This window comes from Alligator mississippiensis, chromosome 1 (assembly GCF_030867095.1).
Source record: "Alligator mississippiensis isolate rAllMis1 chromosome 1, rAllMis1, whole genome shotgun sequence".
In the NCBI taxonomy this organism is placed as follows: domain Eukaryota; kingdom Metazoa; phylum Chordata; order Crocodylia; family Alligatoridae; genus Alligator; species Alligator mississippiensis.
The window spans coordinates 419,456,793-419,481,326 of NC_081824.1; the positions used below are offsets into that span (position 1 = coordinate 419,456,793).

Below are 24,534 nucleotides of genomic sequence, written 5' to 3' on the forward strand. Positions count from 1 at the left end.
TAGACCATTATCACTCAGGTTTTGGCCATCTGCTTTTAGACAGCCACATAAACTCTGACACCACTGAACTGCTAGCTTTCCCGTAACTTTTAGCAGGAATCATAAAATAGAGCATTTGCCTGCATGTCTGACTTGCAAGGCCAGACCTGGTAGACATTCTCAGATCACGTGTAAACCTGCACAGAACATGGCTGGAGGAGCTGCCACCTTTTACCCAAGAGCTCTGTTGCAGTCACTCAGGAAAAATGTCAAACACCTGCCCACACCTAGATGGTCCGCTCTGGCCCCTCTCCCATCAGGATATAGGAAAGTAAAATCCTAGTCCCTCCTGTGTCTTAGGAGATTTGAACTATATCTTCCACCTTTCAGGGAGAATTCTATTAGACTAGAAACTAATATTGGGTGGTTTTGTCTTGTCTCTTCATACTGAAGCTGATCCAGATAGGGGGCAGTTTCTATCTCCATCTGCTTCTGTGAACTTTGGTCCCATTAATTTCATTATACAATAGTTCTACTTAATTAAAGAAATGCATAGGAGAAAACTACCTTTTAAAATGTTTCAGAGAAGCAAAGAATAATATATTTTTTGGACATGTTCATAGGACCAAAAGAAATCACTGTTGTTAGTTAGAGTTTCATTGAAAAAGCAGCCCATCAAAGTCTATCAATTCAGCCTCTGGGTTTTGTAGAATAAAGTAAGAAAACTGACTTTATGCAAATCTCAAGAAAAGGTTTGTACATTTCTGCCTTGGGTTTTGTATCTGCAGGATGAATTTGGTTTCACTAATATGAGTAAGGGAGACAAAATATATCTGTATCCTCATCTATGTGGCTTATAATTTCTGGTTTCTTCACTTGTATTTACATAGTGATGAATTTACAGGGACTGACATGATGTAAAATCAGCCTTAGAACTATGCAAGGATAGAATAAGGAAAGGAGAGCACTAAAAACAAGTGTTCTTTAGTTGTGTTTTTCTTTTACTTTTTATAATGAATTCTCCTCTCAAGACATTTGAAATAGAACAGGCAACAGGAGAGGTGCATGAAAAATGACTGTCAGCAAAAGCATGGAACAAGCACTCTATCGCATATCCAGTTGTTTTATTGTGGTTTTGTTACCAACAAATTGGAAAGTCTGAAGGAAGGAATAGTGGCCACTTGAGAATGTTCAGTGCTAATCCTCACTTTTATATGCAGTATCAACACAATCCTATTTTTCAACAGATTCAAAGGGGTAAAAAGTAGGGATAACCCTGTGGGAGAGTGGGGAGGGCACACAGGGTTCCAAGAGCTGGGGATGGGTTGCACAGGTTCTGAGAGTGGAAGGAAGGGAGATGCAGGAGTGTTGCTCCTGCCAGGAACTCCAAAACAGTCCCCCGCTGCAGTGTTGTTGTTCCTACCATAGTCTCTGCCCACTTTGGCATTGCTCTGAAAGCAGCAGCAGGAAGCCCATTAAGCTGTGTGAAATTTCGGCAGCCATTTTGTTGCGGAGATGATTTGGCCCATTTTGGTGCCTGAAACACCAAATCCAAAATGAAATGGAAGGCTCCGAAACATCTCCAAAATGAAACAAAACTATCCGAAACATTTTGGAAATGGAACAATTTGGATGTTTCGGAACCCGGCCCCAGCCTCCTGGCACTCTAAAAAAAAAAAAAAAAAGCGGTGATTGGAGCCTCTGAGGGCTCGTGGCAGAGCCCCTCCATCCAGCATGAGACAGCAGGGATTCCACCCCCCCGCCTGGCACCCACGTGGCACCTGCATCGTGCTGCACCCGAGCAATGCAACAGCTGCCATGCAACAGATCCCTGCTGTCCCCAGCTGCCCCGTACTGTGCATGGGGGGCTCTGCCACAAGTGCCCAGTTGCCGCAGTTGCTGCTGCTGTAGCTGGTGAGTGCAGGGCTTTTTAAAAAAGTGCCGCACTAACCAGCTGCAGCAGCAGTGACTGGGGCCTCTGAGTGAGTGAGGGACAGCTGCACCCGCGCAATGTGACTGCTGCTGTGCAGGTACCAAGTGGGGGGGGGGGGCATCCCCACTACTCCCCACTGGCCTACACTGCATGAGCCCTCTGCCATGAGCCTTTAGACACCCCAATCACCAGTGCTGCAGCTGGTGAATGTGGGGCTTTTTTTTTTTTAAGTGCCAGGAGGCTGGGGCTGGACAGGGGATGGGGGCTGGGCAGGGAAGCCATGGGAGCTTCTCCCATGGCTCTCCCCACTGAGGCAGAAGCATGCACAGCTGGAGGAGCTGAAGGAGAACCTGCAGCCACCCGGCTGTGCTTGCTTCTCCCCAACCAATCCAAATCTCCAAAACAGCATCAAAACTCCAAAACAGATTCAGACAAATCGAAACAAAACAGTGATCTGAAACACCAAAATGAATCACTGTTCTCCGAAATGGCTGAATCCAAAACCAAAATGAAACATATCTGTTTTGCACAGTCCTAATGTCCATGTACCAGTTGCTGCTATTTCAGAAGCAATGCCCTGGTGCTGCTTTTGCTTCTGGAGCATGGACATTGTGGGAGTAAGGGACAATTCTGGCCTCCCTCCTAAGTTGGTGCCTGGGGCTGGTTCACCTTTTACCATCCCTAATTTTGGTACTGAATGGATTTCTTCTGTAAGGTGCAACACTGACAAAGTATCCAGATCATAGCTTATCTCATCTTACAACTTCGAGTTCCTATTCTGTTTCAAGCTCCCAGTGATGTCACAGGAACTGTTGTACCTAGGGACCTACCAAATTCATGATTTTGTGATTTTTGCAGAAACTGTGAATTTAGTAGGTCTCCCATGAAAAGGCCCGGTCCCCACAAAAAGTGTGGGGACTGAAAAAGCAAAAAAACAGCCACCAAGTGGGGGGGGGGAGGAAATTAAAACACATGTGGGAAGCCCTGGTATCCTGAAACATGAGGGGAGGGAGGAGGGGGGGGAGGGGGAGGAGAGGGGCATTTTCACACCAGAGCATGGTGTTCCCATGCCTGTGCCTCTGATTGGCTCTATCAATAGGGGGGGGGGACTTTTGGGGGCCCTCAGCCAATCAGAGGAATGGCAACTGGCACCATTCCAGGACTGTGAAATCTGGAGGCAGCCATCATGAATTAAGGACGTCCCTACCTATCCCATATAGCAGGGCTGTCCAAATTCTGGGCAGCTGTGGGCTTCACTGCCTCGTTTCCATCACCAGGAGGCAGCTAGAAGCATAAGCTGGAGAAAGGAAGGGGAGTCCAAAGATACCAGGAGCCCAAGGGGATGTGGCAAGAGCAGCAGGAGCAGATGGAAATGGCCAAGGGGAAGCTGCCCAGACTCATGAGGGAGGGCACAAGAAGCCAAGAATATAAGAGCAGTAAGAACCTGTGGGACACATGTTAAGCAAGCTGTTCAACAGGCTAGCTGGACAGCCCTGACTTGTATCATTTATCAATTAACATTGCATAAAATAGCAAATTGCATACACAAACACTTCTCAGGCACATGTTGAATTTGATGAGGCTATCCTCAGTTATACCATCTGAAGATCTATTCTTTGGTTTTTACTTTTGTCTTGATTCTTTCGAGCAGAGCTACATGTTACATTTTGACCATATTAAATCTTTCAAATGTTAAGCACTGTTAAAGAAGAACATGCTGTGAACAGCCACACATTAAGACTTAATACCATCTCTGGCCTGCACATCTCTTCTTTCAAACGACAAAAATGGTGTCCGTATCTTTATCTTTGTTTGCTTTGGTTTTTTTGTCGATTTGGGAGCTCTTGGCTGTCAGAGACGTTACCAGGGATCACTACATGGAAGTGACTTTTGTCAATCCCCTGCACTTCTCTAACATACCACTAGAGGGCTGATGAGCAGGGGAGTGAATAGGAGCCAAGGCATTGTTGACTATGTTCTTTTACACTTCAAGCCATGGAGTGACGTGGTCTGACCCTATATGGCAGTCCTTCTGAACCATTTTTAAACCATAATTAGCTCTTGAATAATACTGTAAAATTTGACTGGATCTTAACATTTTGAAAAGAAATCAGGACCCAGATACTCCAGGTAGTAAATGATTTCTGTAGCACTATTGATTTCAAATTACCTATAGTAGTGTGAACCGTCAGACTATCTGATCTGCTTTTTTACAGTAATATTACTAGGCAGTCTCGAGAAGAGAAAGGTGCTTTCAATTCTGCCTGCTGTGTAGAAAAGATAATAATATTTAATTACCAGGCTAATGTATTCATTACAATTGGAGACTGTTCTAATAGCTAACCTTAAGGGCTTCATTAGCAGTCACTTTATGGCTGACAGAAAGGCATGCCTCAGTTATATAGGACTTGGCACTAAACCAAGCTAGAATTGTTATGGTAGGAAAAAAGATTTGATTTAATACCAATAACATGTTCCTGGTCTTGGCCTCTTATTCTCTATCCGTTACTAGAATAAAGCAAAATACTGAAAAAAGCCCTGTAGAAAACTTGGAAGAAGACCAGTAGATTTTTCAGTGCTATTTGATCATATTGTTTATAAACAGTTAAAAATGTATTAATGTTTAGCACATGAATTCTCAGTCTAGGGCCATGTGTCATTCACCTTCCAGGCAAGCCTTTCATTGGCATTTTCTCATTGAACTTATGTAATAAAAATGTTTAAACCAAATTCTGTGGCCTTGCTCCCATGCTTATATACAAACATGCATTTAAATTCTTGCTGAATCAGGGAGAGAGGTGAAGTTCTGTAAGAGACTCAGACAGAACTTGCAGAGGATGGGGACAGAGGGTTAAGGTGGCTGTTCTAGGAACTGAAGAGGCTCCTGCCACAAGTAAGACAGCCCATAAAGGCCTGTCTTGGTTACAGCAGCCTACTCATGCTGCCGTATGGGCCATGCCACTCTGGAATTTCTTTGACACTTCAGAGTGCAGTTTCCCCCATGACTGTCAATCTGCTGGGCAGTTCTTTCCACAGGGCTTTCAAAGGGACCCTTGGAAATCAGCCACCTGGCTTTGTCTGCAGTATCTGCATATAAGGAAATTTCAGGTCTCTAAGTGAAACCGGAGCTTTAAGGCCTTCTTCATTCCATGCTGCCTTTTTACCTGGAGTACAAAGGATGAGAAAGTGGCAGAAATCTCACTCAGAGCACTCAACATCTTACAAGATTTTTAGACTCATTTATGTATAAGCTTTATGAAAATCTATGAGTTTTTTCTTCTGCCTCAAGGGTCTCTGTAAGTTTGGATAATTATGCTTTTGCAATAAGTTTGATCTGAGTATGACTTCCAGTACTATCAGAAAATTTTAAAGATTACAGGGAAACCCTTGCAGTGGAGCGTTGCTGAAGGATCAGTTAGGGAAACAGAAAGATCAAGATGAATAAATAGTTATGGCTGTGGCAGCTGCCAAAAACACATTGATGTGGAGCTCTTTCTTGGTCATTCTTTCCAAACCTGTTAGCCCATGATGAGCTTATTTACAGCCAAAGAAAATATCTCAAAATACAAAAAAAAAAAAAAAGCTCTTACTTTGTAATCATTTCCTTTCATGTATGTGGCCATATTATCAGATAAAATAACTACATCAAATGACAGCACCAGTAAGTATCATTTTCATTTCCATAAAAGTCAATCACTTCTAGGGCTTTTTTATGCTCACTGTAAACATGCATTTCTTTGTTCAGTGCTAAGGGTTGGCAACAATGGCCTGAGAGTGGGAGCATCTATTATTTATGATGATGGATTTGGGGGGATGTAATCATTTTCCCATTATTGTACGTTAATGGTCCTTAAATAAGATCTTGTCGATGTTTATGATTATATTGACTAGTAAGAAGAGTTGCTTTTACGAAAACCCAGAATGTTCTATTGCAGCTTTTACAGCTGGAGCTGTGCAATCAAATCTGTTCTTTACCAGAAGCTGGAGGCGTTCTGCCTGGGGGTGATGGGCGTTGTGATGAGTGGGCTTAACAGCATGTCATGTACTCCTTTCAGCACCTGCCTGTGATCAGAGCCCAGCTACACTTTATTCTTCCCAACCATGCTCCTTTTGTATTATGAAAATGTAGGTATTGCTGGCCTGCCTCTTATGCCTTTACTTCAAGGTATAAACCCTTATTCCAGGGTGTATGCATTGGAGAAATGTTTTTTTTCTGCATCTTTTCCATGTAGTGTACCTACAGTGATTCAGGCAAAATGTTGTTGTTATTAATATTACAGTAGCCCTCCAGGAATATTTCATCCTACATGTTGTCTGTTTGTTTGAGAAGGAATCATTTATGTAGATTGTTTAAAGGAAGAAACAATGGAGATGGGTTATCAGCGTGGAATGGAGCAATATAGATAACTCAGCGGAAAAGACTCCTTTTGGTTCCTAAACATGAAACACGGTCACTTAATAATAAAGCTAATTAATAACTTTTTCACCTTCAAACCATTCATTAAAATAGCCCTGTGAGACAGAAAGGTGACAGTTACTATCCCCTATTTTTCAGTTGAGGAAAGGAAACTAAGGTAAAGACTTGCAGTAAATGACTTGTCAAAAGCTACAAAACTCCTCAGTGGGGAAACTGAGGTCTTTCTCTCCTTTTTGTCTTTTATAACAAATGTTCATCCAATTGCTTTTGATATTTTTGTGGTAATATCAGAGCTTACTGTTAAAAAGTGCAATGACAATACAATATAATAAACTGCCTACAGGCTTAAACAAATTCTGCCAATGCAAATCAAAATGTAACACATACAGTCATAGCTCAAATCTTTGGCCTTTCTCTTCCCCAAATTCCCAGAGAGAATGTTTCTGAAAGTTAGTAAGTTTTGACTAATTTAGTTCAGAAGAGGAAAACATTTCCAAAATCAAGGAGAGACAGACTTTCCAATATCTTTCTGGTTTTTAAACTAAAGATGAATTGGTGCCATACTAGGTTGGCATATCTTGCAAGGCAGGGCGTTCTTCAGCTACTGGGAATGGAGTATTAACTAACTAGTAAATTCCACCCAAAACAAAATATTTTAGATGGACATTAAGTTTATACAATAAAGCACTGAAAAATCACACAGTTCCAAAGCTAAGAGTGCCCTATTTCTGTTCCCGTATGTGTATGCAATACACAATAGTTTTTATGTGTTGGGGTTTTTCTGTCCCAGTAAGATCACACAGTGAGCAACAGACTATAAAATAAAAGGCTTAACACAGGAGTGTTCAACCCCTAGTTGGTGGGCCAGATCTGTCATCTGGCCCATGGGGTTCCCCACAGGTCTGGAAATTTGGCATCAGGAGATTGTTGGCACCGCTTCTCCACACCCAAAATTCTGGACCCATGGTGAGCCCCAGGCACTGTATGCTGGAATCAGGCACACGCTGCCAGTGTACTGGGCCAGGCTGGGGCAGTGCCAGACCCCAGGACTCAATCCTGACATGCAGAAGGCCAGCAGAGGGTGAGCCAGGCCCGCAGGATCTGATTCTAGCGTGCTAAGGCAGGAGAGAAAAGTGCCAGGCCCCAGGGGACCAATTCTTTACTCCTTATAATTTCAAATAATATTTGTGGGAGTGATGCTGGAAAGCCCTGTCATTAAGTGTCTGGAGTTTGATAGGACCATTGATTCTTTGAATTGGCCAAGCCAGTTCTTGTTCTTTACTCTAGCTTGGAGCCAAACATGTTTTAACTTTTTTTCCTTAGCTTCTCTGCTGAGAGTCATTCAATCAATTGATAAAAAACTCATCTTTGTGGAAATTCTCCCATTTTGGAGAACTTCTGGAGCTTCTAGCATGATTCCCAAGTGACTGATACATGACATCTCATCTTTGGGTAAGGGAGACATGTTTCATGACTACAGATGAGAAACAAATTCATTTTCACAGTTACAATTAACTTCAGTAACTGTGGAACCCAGAAGACCCATAAAATTATTATGAGCCAATTGATAGAAACTAATTTCTATTTTATCAGGAGCCAACAACCAAAACAGTCTCCTTTTTACTTATCTATTGACCTCAGAGCTACCTAACTGGCACCGTACCATGACAGCAGAAGAGAAAAGGGGAACAGTGATTTTAAAAGACTTTTGCAACATGAAGTTCTGTTGTGTGTAGATTTCCTGTGCTCCAGTGCACAGAAACTTTTGGGGAGCAGGGTTTCTGAATCTCACCTATGTTTCTTGCATGCATTTCAAAGACCCATATGCTCATACTGTATGATATGGGCCACAGTTTTACCCCTGAAGAACAGTGTCTCGGGATTTGCATAATACAAAATAAAGACAGGCACAACTTCCCAGACAAAAAAGTCATGGAGTTGCACGGAATGTCAGATGGAAGATTCAATAAGAAATTCAATATGGGCATTTTCGTAATGGTGACTTGATGTAATTCATGTATCCCTTTTCAGTTGGAAAGAGCTCTAAGTGCATGACTAGTTTTTTTGTAAACGCTCTCAAACCAATGCTCACTGATAGTCGTAACCCAAGGACCCTGATATTATCTTTGTCTTTATACAGTAACTAGCAATTAACCTGGTCCCTGAACATTTGAACATTATAACTGTAAGTTTCTTTGTAAAATAGAAAACAAGGGTAAAAGATACAAAACAATGAACAGCTTGAAAAGGCTGTTACATCTATCATGTTCATGTTTATTACATTAGAAAATCAGAACTCTGTACTATGATTTAATAGCAGAATTACTAAGGGAAGTATGTATTGTGTTATGTTGTTTAATTAAAGCACCTTTGTAGTTTTGCTGCATTCTCATTTATCCCTTATGTATTTAATTCTGTATTCAATCAACCTTCAAATAAGTACTGTGCTTTCCAAAGGCTGAATTCAGAGAGATTGATTTTTGAGGATGTTGGCAGCTTTGAACAAGCTTCAGTTTTATACAAGCTTAACAGAATCGACAGCCAGTTCTAAAGCAAGTGGAATAGCTTGGTTTTCAACATGATTCAGTTGGTAGCTCTTGTATGGCTGGGCTGGAACAGCAGGGGTTCAGATGCCATAAGAGGAGTTGTATTCATATCCACTTTTAGCACAAGGATGTGGGGCAGCAACTCACATGCTAAAGCTGACAGGATGGAAACTAAGTGTCTTCAGCTGCTAAAGGACGGGGTGAGAAAAATAGTGGCATAGTAAAAAAATGTACTATATGCTTTCCAAAGCAAGTAACTGAAAAAGGTTTCTGTTTTAATCAGCCAGACAATAAATTCCCAAACGATGGATGAGAACCTACATGAAAAACACCAGGGTGAATTCTGAAGCCAAGATCCCGCCACTAACAGAATGCCTGACCTCAAACCACTTTGTTCTGCTTTCTGCTCCCTGACCTGTGCCCCCTGCCTGGTCTGATGCTTTGTTTCCCACTTCATGTCCTGTGCTCCCTTCCTAATCTGCTGCTCTGCTTTCTCATTCCTGTCCTGTCTGCCACTGTTCTGCCTGTCTCCTTCCTTGCCTGATACATGCCACACATGCAGGCTGCCCATACTAATTGTGGCACATGTACCACATGTTGGCCACCCCTGCCCTAGAAAAAAAAGCTGATTTATTTAGGGCCAGGTCTATAAATCAACATAAGTGGAGATATGCTCAGCATTGTCTTACTTAATTTTTAGATGCCCAGCTCCCAGAGTGGAGTTCATACCAAATCAGATGCCTACATTTTTCCTATGCACTTGATGGAGAAAGACACCCAGGAATGGGACTCACGACAGCCAGCAGACTGAGCTGAGGGATGCTTGAGAAAGCCAATAGAATTGCTGACATGGCATGTCTCTCTCTCTCCTGGCCTTAGATACAACCAGGCACCCCAAATTTAGGCTTAATAGTGTCCAGGTACAGTGTGCTCAAAAGTTAAATCTGGCCATGCAATAACCCATAAGTCCACGTGTGGATTTGACTTTAGTTTCTCCCTCATTCTAAGCTTTCCTAACTTCTCTGGGTGCAAACAAACATTCACCACACCTCATTTAGATTTAGGCAGCTTATTTTAAGCCACTTAAACTTAGACTGACCGCAGTTCATACATCCATTTGCCACTCCTGGGAACAGCATGTACTACCTTTTTTCTGCTGCTGAGAGCAATGATTGCAGCCCAAGGTAACTTAGGGGGAGAGGGGGAGAGAGATAACTTAGGGGGAGAGGGTGGTCTGATGGGTCTGGCAGTGAAGGAGGTAGGTAGTCCTGAGGAGGGCTGACATATCTGTGGGTTGGGTTGATGGGTCTGAAGGAGTGCAGGGTTGCCTGGTCAGGAGGCTAAAATTGCCCAATCAGAGTCAAGCAGGTGAGAATAGCACAGCCTTAGGGCTGGGGCTAGGGCAAGTGTCTGGACTTTCCCAGATCCAGGGCTGTGCTGTGAAGGCATGCAGGTATTCACAAGATCACGTTAACAACTTTCTAGGTGGGGTTAACCCTTTCTTGATCTAAATTAACACATTTTATGAAATCAGCTAACATAGACTCTTATACTCCTCCCTAGAAATTTGTCCAAGTTTCCACTTCTTGTAAGCTTCCCTTTGTGTTTTAGCTCACTGAAGATTTCCCTGCTAAGCCAAGCTGGTCTTCTGCCATGCTTACTAGTCTTCCTGCGCATTGGGATGGTTCATTCCAGATCCCTCAGTAAGGTTTCTTTAAAATACAGTCAGCCCTCCTGGACTCCCTTCCCCCTCAGACTGGCCTCCTAGAGGATCCTGTATAACAATTCCCTGAGTGAGTCAAAGGCTGCTTTTCTGAAGTCCAGGGTCCTTTCTTCCTTTCCTTAGGATCCTTAGTTCAGTTATCTCAGGGGTGGGCAATTATTTCTGGTGGAGGGCTGCTTACTGAGTTTTGGCAAGCCATTAAGGGCTGCATGACAGGCAGCCAGGGGCAGATAAATATTAATTTTCTAATTTTTTTAAGAGACCCAAGGGCCAGATAGAATGGCCTGGTGGGCTGCATCCAGCCCTGGGCCACAATTTGCCCACCCCTGAATTATCTCTGCTGTCCCAGTTACAATCCATTTGTATATTCCCCACTAATTCTTCCCTGTTTATGAGCAGCAGGTCAAAAAGAGCATGGCTCCTAGTTGGTCTTTCTCACCCTTACACCAGGAAGTTGTCCCCAACACTGTCCAAAAAATGGATGAACAAAGCAGCTCAGCGTACACAAGAGGAGAATGCATTGGGAGGTACAAGGCTTGGTCTTCCCTAGAGATGCTCTGGCTGCCAGACTGGGGGACACCAAGAATTGAGCCAAATTTAGGCACAGATAAGTTGCATTAGTGCACATCCATTGATGCACACTGTGTTAATGTGCACTAGTGCATCGGTACGTGCGCTAATGCAACTTAGCTATTCACGCCTAAATTTGATTCCTGCTTTATGTAGCCTAAAAATGTTAATTTTAATCTAAGCCCTCTTAAAAGAGGCACATGTAGATGCACCCTTTGAATCCTAATCCTGTTCTGGAAAGTGCTTACTCTCCCTCCCAGCTTGGTATCAGCTACAAATTTAGTAAGTGTCACTCAAGTTCCATCCTCCAAGTTATTAATGAAGATTGAACAGTACTGGAGCCAGCATGCCCAACTAGGAAGCCACACTTGGGACCTTCTCCCAGTTTGACTTTTGGGCAATGATGAATATTGTTGGGCAAAATTATTCAGACAGGCACGCTTATACCGTATAGTGACTTAATTTAGTTCCTTAATTTGAATGTGTGGGAAACTAAAATCAATAGGTGCCTGTACATGTGCTCCTACACATTCCAATTAGAATGCAATGGAACAGATTAATTAATTGATTCTGCTCCACATTTTAATTAAAGGACTCTAACATCACCACAGTGCCACCACAGTGTCATGTGTATAAGCCTCTTCAGGTTTAAAAATGGTTGCTGGGGTGCTTTAACTAAGGTTTGTTGAATTAGCTTTAGTTAAAGCATCCTGCAGCCATTTTTAAATGTGTGGGGGTTTAATACACCAGTTGTCTTTCCTGCCTGGTGCAGGGGGCTGGACCGGATGATCTTCTGAGGTCCCTTCCAACCTCACAATCTATGAATCCTCTTTTGAACCCCCCTTCAGGTAGCTGAAGGCTACTGTTAAATCTCCTCTCATTCTCCTCTTCTCTAGATTAAATAAGCCCAGTTCCCCCAGTCTCCTTCCTGTCAGCACAAGCCCTTGAAGTTTAGGCATGTATAAATAGTTGTAGACATGCCCAAAATGACCGTCATCAGTTAGAAAAATTATCTGAAATGAACTGGATGGAATTAAAAAATGATATGTATAAAGTACAAGGCAGGGTAAATTTGTACCTTATAGATTAACTAAATAAGAGATATATATGGCATAAGCATTTGTGAGCTGGAGCTCACTAGGGTATGGACAGATGAGGAAAGGTAAACAGCTTTCTTCTTTTGTTAGTTCTGTGTCTTAGCTTCCTGGTTCTTCAAAGAGGCAACAGTGGGAATTATTTTATTATTCTTTCCATCCTCTTATCCAATAGTATATTTTGGAGAAGGTATTAAACTGAGCAACATATTCAATTGCACAAATTTCTGGGGACTGCTTTGGGAGTAGGATAGTTGAACTGACAGAGCACTAAGTAAATATTTTGACTGCTGTGTTATTTCCCTATACATGAGACACAGATAATCATAGTACAAATGTTTGGAAGTGGTTAAATAGTTGCATGCATTTGGCTATAATATGTTTCAATGATATGAAGCAGACAAGCTCTGTTTCCTATCAAGTGGAATATGTGCTCATAAAAAAGAACTTGGCAATACCTGCTTTATTTTCAAAAATACAAGAAAGCCTAAAATCAATAGATGCAATTGCTTTGAAATGTATTAAGAATTAGTTTTCTATGGAAGAGTCTACTTATAATAATCCCACTGCATACATAGTAGAAATATCCTGATTTGTGGTGTATAAAAGCACAGCTACTTGATACCGGTAAATCAGCGACAGCAACTCTTTCAGGTTATCCAGTATAACTTGGTCTCTGAAGCTAACAGGAATTTAATTCATACTCTACTATCCATGCAGTTACTAGGAATTTTTAATTTACTTATCAATTGTTTTTGTGAGTCTAGGCCTCAATGCTTCTAAAAATAAACTGTGAGAACTACAGGTGCATGCTAATTGTGTTGCACTGCCCAGTTTATTCACTCATCTACTGATCTGTTCAACTGAATCTCTTTTCTCCAAAGCTGGAAAGTTTATTAGAATGCTAATGCATTACTTGCTAAGATCTATGCTTTGTTTTCCACTTCTATTATTTTCTTAGACATTACAGTAGAATGCCAAACAATCATTCCCCAATCAACTGCATGTCTAATCAATTGCAAGTTGTTTTAGCCATATAATTTCTTTCCATTTAACCACTCAGAAAGGAGAGAGGGGACTATAACTTTGAACCATTTTAAAAGGGTAGGTGGAGCTGCCTCTAGGGAGCTCACTTTAGTGTTAGACTGAAACTGTTACCTCTGTAGGCTCCTGTAGCAGGAACAAAGGAGCTAAATCACTGTAAATTTAACCCTGAAGGACATAAGGCTAATATTGCAATGGTGTTGACGTGCCTGTATTGCCACAGTAACATGCAATGGTAACAGTCACATCATACAGATACTGATTACCGACATGTTTTCCTAAACTACACTGGAGTCGGATCCAATTAGTATGGTTGCTCAGTGTTCTACTGTAATTAGAATCTCTGCAATTATAGATAAGATGTACTGAATCTTACTTAATTGCCTTACTTTATAGCTGTTTAGAGTTTGCTGTGTGCTGACTGATTTCACAAAACAATAACAGTGCATTAAATGAATGTGTATTTGAACTGAGATGACAAAAAGGGAGAAATATTTGTAGCATCATCATTTGTGTAACTATGTTTACCATTATTATCTTTACTTTCACTTTTTAAAGTTTTCCCTTTTGAAATTGTCCTTTCAGTTATTTCCCTTATCTTAGCATGTCACAAATTAAATTGTATACCTATATTAAAAGTCACTAAACTATATTCTGATCTGAGTTCTATGTAAATTTTGCTTGTCTTATTGATATCAAAATATGATCCATATTTAGGAAGTAAAATGTGAGTGGACAGGAAATGGTACTTGCGTAAAGAAGGCAGATGAAACAAGTTACCTTGATGAATAATGAATTTTCTCTTCACCAGTAATTAACACACATATTTATTCCATTATTTTGCTATAGTTCCACTCATCTCTCTCTTGTCTTACACTGATAGCATCATCATCCTGTCCTTAAAAATTCAGTCATAAAGATCAGCTTCCTTACGCATCAGTCCAACTGCTCTCTCTCATTTCCATTTTCCCCACTGTATCAAACTTCATGTCATTGCTTCTCAGCACAACTCTCTCCCCTCTACATACCCAGTTTCATATTTACTCTGTTCAAACTACTGTTCAAGCCAATAGACTGGCATTTGTGGAATTGTGTTTAGTGGCATGCGAGAGAGACTTTTTTCACATAACAAGACTTAGCGGCTTTGAGATTTCTGGTTAGAACAGTCTGGTTTCTCCCAAAAACATGGAATTATATCTTTAAAACTTCTAGAATCTTCTAGAATCTAGTGTCTAATTGTATGTGTGTGTGTGTGTATATATATATATATATATATATATATATATGCACACACACACACATCATCATCCTATACATCATCATACATATATACATCATCATTTTATACATCATCATCCTCTGTGTGTGTGTGTGTGTGCGCGCATGTATATATCTATATATCTATATATATATAGATATATAGATATATATATGTGCGCACACACACACACACACACAAAACATTACTACTAAACATCTTTTGCAATCTACATTTGTACTATCCAGTCACAAAATGTATCGAGTAATTAAGTCTCATAGAAATATCATGAAAGAGGCAAGGATTTCTTAGGGCCATATCTTGTACTGGATTAACTATGTAGATGGGATACAGTTAGAAAAGATTTTGAATGCAAGACGTTCTTTCTGAGGTCTCATATCACAGGGAGCAAAGCAGAGTATAGTGAAAAACAGCAGAGGGGAGGGGGTGAGAGAAATCCCCGGGGGCAGCAGGCACACAGGGTGCTTTCAGATATGTAGGCAGCCTGTTGGGGAGGTGCTCTAATTTATGGTGCTTTATACAAAGTGCCATAAGTTAGAGTACCAATGAACCCAACAGGCCCTGTTGGGTGGGAAGGCTCAAGCCTGCCTGTACTGGCCCTGGCCAGCAGGCAGGGACACTCCAACAGCTCCCCAGGAGGCTGCCAGACTGCCTTTCTCCCCACCCCCACTATCCCCCATCTCCTTCCACCCTGTGTAGCCATGTTCCCAAGTTTACATTTGAAAGGTGTTTGTAGATTTGTTTTGAGCATGAGGATACTGAGATCCAATATGCAATATGTTGTTGCAATCTGTCTACTTCATGTTTTTTAAGGTATTTCAGGCAGAGAGCTATGCCTTCATGGTGTGCAATGTTAGTGTATAGTCTGGTTGCACGAATGGCCTTCTCAGGGAGGTGGCTGATGTTCTGTTGAGGAAGTCTGGTGCCTTGTACAAAACTTGCTCTTTTAGTGACAAGTGGTTTCAGGGTTGTTTCTATGAATCTTGATAGCTCTTCAGTCAGGGTCCCACAATTGGATATGATGGCTCTGTCAGGGTTACCTTGTTTGTGGATCTTTGGGAGCATATTCCTGGCGTGGGAGAGTGGGGAATAGGTGGAAGTAGCTTTTCCTAAACCTGGTATGGGAAAGATTTGATGACATCTTCCAGGTCCAGAGCAAATTCTTCTGTGGGATATTCCCCAAGTTCTTTATAGTATTTGGTGTCGGACACTTGTCTGTTGGCTTCATTGATGTAGTCTTGATGGTTGAGGATACCTATAGCTCCACATTTGTCTGGTGGTTTCATCACTATTTTGTTTTTGGATCTTAGTGACAATATGACTTTCTCTCTTTCCTCTCTACTTAACACTTTTAAAAGGCAAACTTGGGGGAAAAAAATTCTTAATCTGGCTGCACACTAAAAAATGAAGACTAAACATATTGGCACATTGTATTTTAAACAACAACTGAATTATTTCTATACAGGAAAGGGAGAATGGCCCTCCTCCCTTTTGATAGGCCTTGATCTCTCAGTAATCAGCTTTTTTCTTCTGCTAATCCCCTGAAAAAAATTCTTATTCTGTCCCTTCTGGTGTTTTTTATTATGCAATACCTGGCTCCCTGGCATACTCATACTTTTTCATTGCACAATGTGCTAGAGATCTGCCACTTCTGAGCAGACTCGATTAATCAAGTCTGCTCCGCACGTGAGCTGACATGCACTGCACTGCACCACATGCAGTTGTATAAGCGGCAAAATGTGCATCAGCGCTGAGAAAATGGAGGCGGTGCAGTTTTGAATTAAAACACCTTGAAGGTGCTTTAGTTCAAAAGCTCACTGCCATCATTTTCTGTGTGCTAACACATTTCACCGCTTATACAACTGCAAGCATCACACTGCCAGGCGCCTTTCAAAGCACCTAGTGCTGCAGTGCTTGCACGTGTAAAAATGCTCCCTGTGACCAGAGACCTGAGGAAGAATATCTTGCATTTGAAAGCTTGTTTAACTTTATCCCAACTACATAGTTGATCCAATAAAAGATATCACCCTAAGAAATCCTTTCCTCTTGCATAATTTTTGGACCATCATGGCTACAACATCATTATTACACTACTGGAAAGTATATCCGAAATTTGCAATATTTTCAAATAATGCTTTTATAAATGAAGCTAACAAGGGTAAATCTCAAACATTTGTCTACAACTGATTAACAGTTACTGCAGTTGTAAAGTAAACACTTTAAGATGGCATGGGTCATTTTTGTAGCTGAGAGAATTGGGCAGTGCAAAGAAAATGATGTGGTGAAGAACAAGATTTATTGTTGCTTCAGGAAATTATTCACCAGCCATGCCAATACTGTTATTAGATAAAACCACAGCCTGAAACTAGAGGTCTGGACCTTTCAGAAATGTAATATATCATGTGTACAAACTGCTTTATGGCTTCTGTAATATATTTCTGCCTGTGTTGTGCATTGCTACAACCTCTTTTCTATGTCTACAGCTCATCTAATAGTGTTGTGGCATTTTTATGTATGTTATGGTGCATACTATTTTTCTTGTCTCATGTTTTTACAGCAACTAGATTTTTTTTAAAGTATATTACTTGCTATCTCATTGGTATTTGTATATAGAGTAAATTGCTGTTTGGCATTTACTGGAGCACTTCTAGGTCATTGTTTTCGGTTTTCATTTGCTCATAAACCAAGCAGATAAGGAAAAGATAAATGGGAGAGACATGCTGTTTTCATTTTAAATTTGTGTTTAAATTATAGAAGGTTCTTGATGTTAATTTTTTTTTAGAGAATTCGATTTGGTTTCCATCATCTTGTGAAAGATACTTTAATTACAGTGTCAGCCTCAGTGCAAATAGCTCAGTGATTAAATCCAAACCTGTCCCATAAAGAGATTTTTCAGAGACTATCAATCCCAATTTCAAGGATAATATTCTCATGTAAAACTATTTGTCCAGTTCTCTTGGAACATACTGCTGAGCAGAAGCAGACTTATGCAGGTCCTTGGTAATTAAACTAGCATTTTGGCCTTGTGCAAAAAATGTTTTTTACTATTAAAAACAAACAAAAAAAATCAACAACCAGAACCTCTTCCCCTTTCTAGGCACTTGAATAAATTAGGTGCCTGACTGAAATCCTATTTCATTATGCTAGTGTTCCTGAAAAGCCATGTATTTCAGGAGTCAGAGGGGAGAGGTAAACATTTTTACCCCTGCGCACTCTGAATGGATAAATCCCAAAGAACCTCGTGGTTAACAAGCTTCATTGTCAGTTCAATATTTTATATTTCACATTAATAGTTTTAGTCCTCTTTGGCTAGGTACAGACATTCAAAAAGCCTGAGACAGAATAGATCTAAGTTACACAGTTTTCTGTTAGAGTCATAGTTTAGATCAGTCAGCCTGGATGTTTCAGGCTATTGTTCTTTCCTGGCTCTACAGAACAGCATGAAGGGGAAAAGAAGCAGAGCTAAGCAGCAACACCTAACATAATTCCTACAGTTTTTGCAAGCTTCCTACCAGTGCTAACCTAAATCTGGCCAAAGTTTGAAAAGCCAATATTTGGAGAGTGCCTAAAACCCACTATTTCCTCAGATCGTTCAGCACTGCCATATTCAGCACAACCACTGCTATTCCCAGTTACCCACCTCTGACAAGCCGAGAGACACCTGTTTCCAGCTGAAACCACAAACCATGCAGAGAAGATTGACCCTTTCACCAGATTCCCTGCATCCATTATGGAAGGTCTGAGGGGTGAGAGAAACAAACCGAGGGAAAAAAACCCATGGAACTGATGAACTTTTAGGATGTGAGATGGACATTGCACTGACAGTTATTTTGATGAAAAATGCAGCATAGAACAGTCAGATTCGGGAAGGGGGGAAGGAGCAAGATATATTCAGGGACTGAAAAATGTATTTTGAGATAAGGTGGAAACATTTTGAGGGAGACCCTTGTTAAAAGTCTGGCAACACAACACTTTGAAACCATCTGCTCTAATTGCATATGATATCGTTTGTAGGCACATCTATCTTGAGATAAACATCCTGAAACCTTTAAGGCTTGTATTTTTCCTAATAAATGAGACAGAGAACATTGTGTATTATTTTCCTTTATAGGTCCTTTAAAGATACTTTTACTCAACAATCTTTTCTTTTTCTTTTCACCTCTCTCTAAAAGTAAACAATTAGCTGTCACAGGATTGATGTCAGAGCAGGTATATGGTAAACAGGTATCTTTCACATGGAGTTCTACTGGCATACATCAGGCTGGAATTTGGCCCTGGGAGTTTGTACTCTTCAATTTTTTACTAACGAGGCCCAGATATACACAGAAAGATGCACATTAATGTTTTACTTGATGCCAAATTCTGTCTACATTGAGGAAGATTTTCCTGTGCCAGTAGTCCCAGTGATTTCCAGAGACTGAGAAGTGAATTATTACTCATCATGATTACATTACATTACACTACTCAACATGATAATTATGAGTATGATTATATTATCAAAAGTACACTAAACTAATAATTACTCAACACAAATGTGATTAGAATTCCAAGGTAACTAAAATTTGAGTGATATTTTTTAATTCCCTAAACTGAACAGAAGAAACAAAATAGAAAATTATTTGTGCTTGACTGTATTGTTTTCCAGTTTCAATTAATCTATCAATCAATTAATCTAGTGTGTGTGTGTGTGTGTGTGTGTGTGTGTGTGTGTGTGTGATGTGAAAAGAAACATTTATTTTTTCACCTTTACTCTATTTGATTCCAATTTTATTGTATCTGCTCATTTTGGTTTTATTATGTGTTTACTATATACCTCCCATTCTCAATTGTAATAGCCTGGAGAAGCCTGAAATATACCACAAACTTTCTTGAGAAAATGAAAGTCAATATATAGATATTCACTATCTATATACTGTACTATATGAAAAAAAAAAAAGAAATATAAACATATTTTTTAAGGTTAGTTTTAAGAGGACAATATCATTATATAGAAATGAAAATAGGTGATAGGAGTCTATACTGTAAAAATCTGTATACCATAGAAATGGAACATAGCAAAGGTTTGAGGGAAAGAAACATTAGAGTGTATTAGCTTTTTACATTTGTTCTGCAAGACCTTTGCAGAAAGATCAAATAGAAATATCAAAAACCTAGAGCTGTCTTAGAAAATTATCTAGGAACAGTTCATTTTTGGATGACAGAATTCAGTTTTACTGCACAAAGATCTTAAATTATAATCCTATAACCCACAACAGCATTATATGTGTCTATAGCAACCAACTTTTATCTAATGTTCTTTGAGTTCTGGTCAAGTGGATCTGAGTGAATAATGTGAACATTTTCCTAATATATGCTTGAAATTAAATCCTAATTTTGATATATCTATGTTCACAGCTCATTTGTTTTAGATTCTCATTAACACTTTACTAGATCAAGAACTTAAAAAGTGAATGTTAAAGGCTAGATTATATACTGTCCACAATAAAAGTTACACACTTCTTCCAGTAGTATAACGAGAAATAATCATTCAGTAAGTATGCATCAGAACCCTTCTCTCCCATGGTTCTCTTGCTTTTATGGAGGCACACAATTCCTGCCACCACTTAGGATGAAACAGATGCACAAGCAGAGAGCACTAAGTCATGCCCCCTTTTTCTCTCCACCCCCTTTACCACTGATTTGCTCATAAAAGGAAGGAGGGAAAAAGAGGTCTTTGCTTGCAGAAACAGCTGTTTTGAGTAGACTTCCTTTTTATGCCTTCCAAGAGGTCAGTCACAGACTAGCCTTAAGGCTGACCTGCAAAGGAAACGTTAACAATAACATCATATTTACTGTTTTCTCTCTTTTTTCTCTTTAGTTTGTTGCCCAGCCCAACTGTCAGCAGCTGCTTGCATCTCGCTGGTATGATGAGTTCCCAGGCTGGAGGAGACGACACTGGGCAGGGAAGATGCTAACATGTGTCGTGATAGGACTTCTTTTCCCTGTCTTCTCTGTGTGCTACCTGATAGCTCCCAAAAGCCCACTGGGGCTGTTCATCAGAAAGCCATTTATCAAGTTTATCTGCCATACTGCATCCTACTTGACTTTTCTCTTTCTGCTGCTGCTTGCCTCTCAGCACATTGACAGGTCAGACTTGAACATGCAGGGACCACCGCCAACCATCGTCGAGTGGATGATATTACCGTGGGTCCTGGGTAAATGTATTACTAAAGAAAATACAATGGAAAATGTTAAACCCTTATATAGTTTGCCCATCAGAATTGAAGCAGGAAGATAGATTAGGGGTATATGGTCATAAGAACTTAGACCAAAGTTATTGGTTTAGATCAATATAGGTCCATCTAATGTAATGTCTGACGTAGTTTATGATAATTAAGGGGGAAATTGACAAATCTAAAGTGCAGTTGGTCATCTGGGTAATGCTACACCATGGTGAAAAAAGGGCAAATTTGGGGGGAGTTTCTTAATTCATAGATTCATAGATTCATAGATGTTAGGGTCGGAAGGGACCTCAATAGATTATCGAGTCCGACCCCCTGCATAGGCAGGAAAGAGTGCTGGGTCTAGATGACCCCAGCTAGATGCATATCCAACCTGTAGTTTAAGGTGTGTGTTAATGATTTTAGCTGGTGATTAACTTGTGCCTTGAAGTATGAAGAGTGATAATCATTGTGATTTCTCTAGTACAGATGTAGGTTTGATATATGCAGAGCATCTATTTTGAAGTTTAACAGTCTATTTACATTTTGAAAGAATGTATTTACTTTCATTATCTTTTGAATGATCTCTCATTTAATGATTCTTTTTTGGCTGCAACAATGTTCTGAAACAGGGAACAAGGCATCCCTTAGTATTTTCAGTATCAGTAGTTCTAGGGTTTACTGTTTGCTAACCATAAGGATTTCCAAAGGCAACATCCATGCCCCACAAGTAATAAAGACATAAATGTTATAGTTAGGACTGGTTTACATTTTTCAGTAGTGTTTTCATCAAATGCCTTTTTTCCCCTCAAAAAATATTTTCTTTTGGGAAAAATTATTGACTAGACCCAGTCAAAAATAACTGAATAAAATATTTTCCCATCAGAACATAAAGATTTTTTTAAATCAGGAGTTTTCCTGTGGAAAAAGAAATGTCTTTTCTCCCTGAATTTCCTGCCTGCATAAGTGAAATCAAGCATTTCAGTGAGGGCTGCTCCAAAAACCAGTACGTTGTTTGGGTCATATCCATATCAGCCTTTGTGCCTGCAGTACCTCTTAAGAGTTATCGTTCCAAGTCACTCAGGTTCCCATTCTCTCCTACTACTCCTGTTCCCTGGCCAAACTGTATCTCCATGACATGCTGAACTCTCACTGTGGCTTGTTTTGGTCCAGTTTAAACTTAACCTATTTAAGCTAAACTGAAATAAACCTAGATTAAACCAAAACAAGACAATTTCCACTCATTTCATTGCATTGATTTCATTAAATTGGTTTAGTGAATTTGGTGCCACTTTCTTATACAGACAAGGTCATCATACATCCTAACTTCAACCACTCTCTTTAGGTCTCTGATTTGTTACCATTCCTACAATTCTTATTAAGCTATCTCTGTCCATTTCCACAACCGATCCTCAGCTCCTGGCTTTTTTTAGTAGGTTAGCCAAGTTAACCAGACTTCTTGACTGTGACATTTACAGTCCACTAGCTAGTGCTCGGCATTCATGGGGTTAATTAACAAGGATTTTTATTTCTTCATAGAGCTATAGCAATGCAAACCATACAAAAGGGGGCAAGAAAGAGCTGAGTTTATACGTCTTCTGCATCGTGCAGGAGCATGGCTGCACATCCAAAGGCAGAGGGCAATATGCAAAAACTACTGCATGCTGGGAAGTTCTGGGAGGGATTGGGCTGCCTGAGGCAGGCATGGTGCCTTCTGGAATTTTCCCTAAGATAATATAGTTTAACACAGTTCCCAGTAACCAGCTGCATACTAAGATTTATCATCTTTGTTTGATAAATCTTGTTAGTCACATTAAAAGAAGTCAATATCTAGCTGTTATTATTGCTAAGAAATTAATCAATCTGGCAGGCTGGATGAAGTTACAAATCATACTGACAAGCCAAGCTAATGTCAGTATGTTTGAGAGTCGTACTGAAACAACAAAATTCTTCAATAAATTATCCCAGCTTTTATACTACCACGAAGCAAATAAACAAAAACCATATTGATCCTGGTACAATCCTTCCTTACCAATAACAGCCTGATCTTGAGAAAGCAAATTGGTGCCACCTGTCCTGTAGTTACTTTGTTCTGGTGCACTAGTGCAAATGCGGTTAGTAACTGTATTCTCCAGGGTGCCAGAATGATACACCTAGAGAATAGAGATCACTGTGTCTGGCTCACTCCCCCAGTGTACCTAGATTAGGGTGAAGTCAAGACAATGATAATTAGTGCTTAGCTGTTATAGGACTCAAATACATTTTCAAGCAGATTGTGTCATTATCCTACTTTCTAGAGAGTAACACTGAAGTAGAGAGAGAAGTGACTCACCTAAAGTTGTACAGCAGTTAGTAGAAAACAGAAAAATCCTTCTCCACTTGCTCTTTTGTTTTTTGTAGGGGGAAGGAAAGGGTGCATGTGGAAGGGTACTCACACTGAGAAACTCAGAATCACAAAGCATTTCTCCACTGACCCATTAACCCAGACACTTGTGCTTTTAAGGGACATACTCAGCTCTACAAACTGTGTTTATACTTATCAAAATAATCTCTTATGATCAGGTTCTGCCACCATTACTGATGTTGAATGGTCCCTGTCTCTCATAGCATACACATGAAATCAGTGGAACAACACACATAAGTAAATGTTCACCAACATGAAAAAGAATTGAAAAATTCAGGCACAAGCATCAATGGGTTGATGGAGATTATCAGTGACCTGATGGAGATTATTTAATAGTTTTAAAGGTGTCATTTAGTCTGACTTTCTACATAACACAAACTGTAGATTCTTCCCAGTGTTTCTTGCACCAATCCCAACAACTCATGTTGGAATTAGAGCAGGGCCACTTAAAAGTTATATTCCCCATTGGAGGGCCACCCAGGCACATACTGTCTGGCTGAATCACCAGGCCACTAATACTACTGTTGCAGGCCACACATTGTGCATTTCTGAACTAGAGGATATCTTTAAAGAAAGCATTCATGACGAGAGATAGGGAATTTATTACATCTCTAGGCAATGTGTTTCAGTGGTTCACAGGGGTTTAGGTTGTAGCCGTGTTGGTCTAAGGATATAGGCAGACAAAGTTCCTTGGGTGAATTTGATATCTTTTATTAAACCAACCCAAATGGTTGGAGAATAGTTATTAAGCAAGCTTTCGGATTCAAAAACCCTTCGTCAGGCTAAGGAAGCTTCAGCAGTTGCTGTGTTCTCTTCCTGGATGGAATGAAAAGTAAAGAAGCCAGGGGCTGGGCTGGGCTGGGCTGGGGAGTCAGTTGCCAGGCAGATTGTAATGTATCAAAAATCCAATGTCTATGTTTAGTCCATGATCTCTAGTATCCAGGAGGTTGATGAAATGGAGTTCATAGGCTCGTCTCTGGGAAGTGTTGTGTAAGTTTCCCTTGAGGATCAGGACTGAGAGATTGGAGAGAGAGTGGCCCTCCTGTGAGAAATGTGCCCCCACCGGTAATTGGTCAGTGGTTCACTGCACTCACTGTTAAAAATATACATGTTATTTTCAGCTTAAACTTTGCTGTGTTCAACTTCCAACCCTTGGTTTTTATGACACCTTTGTTTACAAAGTTAACAAAACCTCCAGCGCTAAATTTGCTATTCCTGTATGGGGAATTATAGACTGTGGTTAAATCACCTCTTCAACTTCCATAAGCTATATTATTTTTTATTTTTCATTGTATAGGATAACTTCCAGGTTGCAAATGAGTCTTTTTGCACTTCTCTGAACTCC

At 40.2% G+C, this 24,534-nt stretch overlaps 1 protein-coding gene across 4 annotated transcripts in view; it reads left to right on the forward strand.

Annotated features, from left to right (window-relative positions):
- TRPC4 (transient receptor potential cation channel subfamily C member 4) overlaps positions 1–24,534 on the forward strand; it is a 229,582-nt gene that overhangs the window by 146,475 nt on the left and 58,573 nt on the right. For 2 of the 4 annotated variants that reach the window (XM_059713815.1, XM_006275347.4), the window contains one exon: positions 20,443–20,779. The exons of 1 other annotated variant lie outside the window; for it this stretch is intronic. In XM_059713815.1, coding sequence (XP_059569798.1) covers positions 20,443–20,779 — 337 coding nt within the window. Of the gene's footprint in view, positions 1–20,442; positions 20,780–24,534 lie in introns of those variants that run through there. One more of the 4 variants, XM_059713861.1, reaches the window with a different exon arrangement.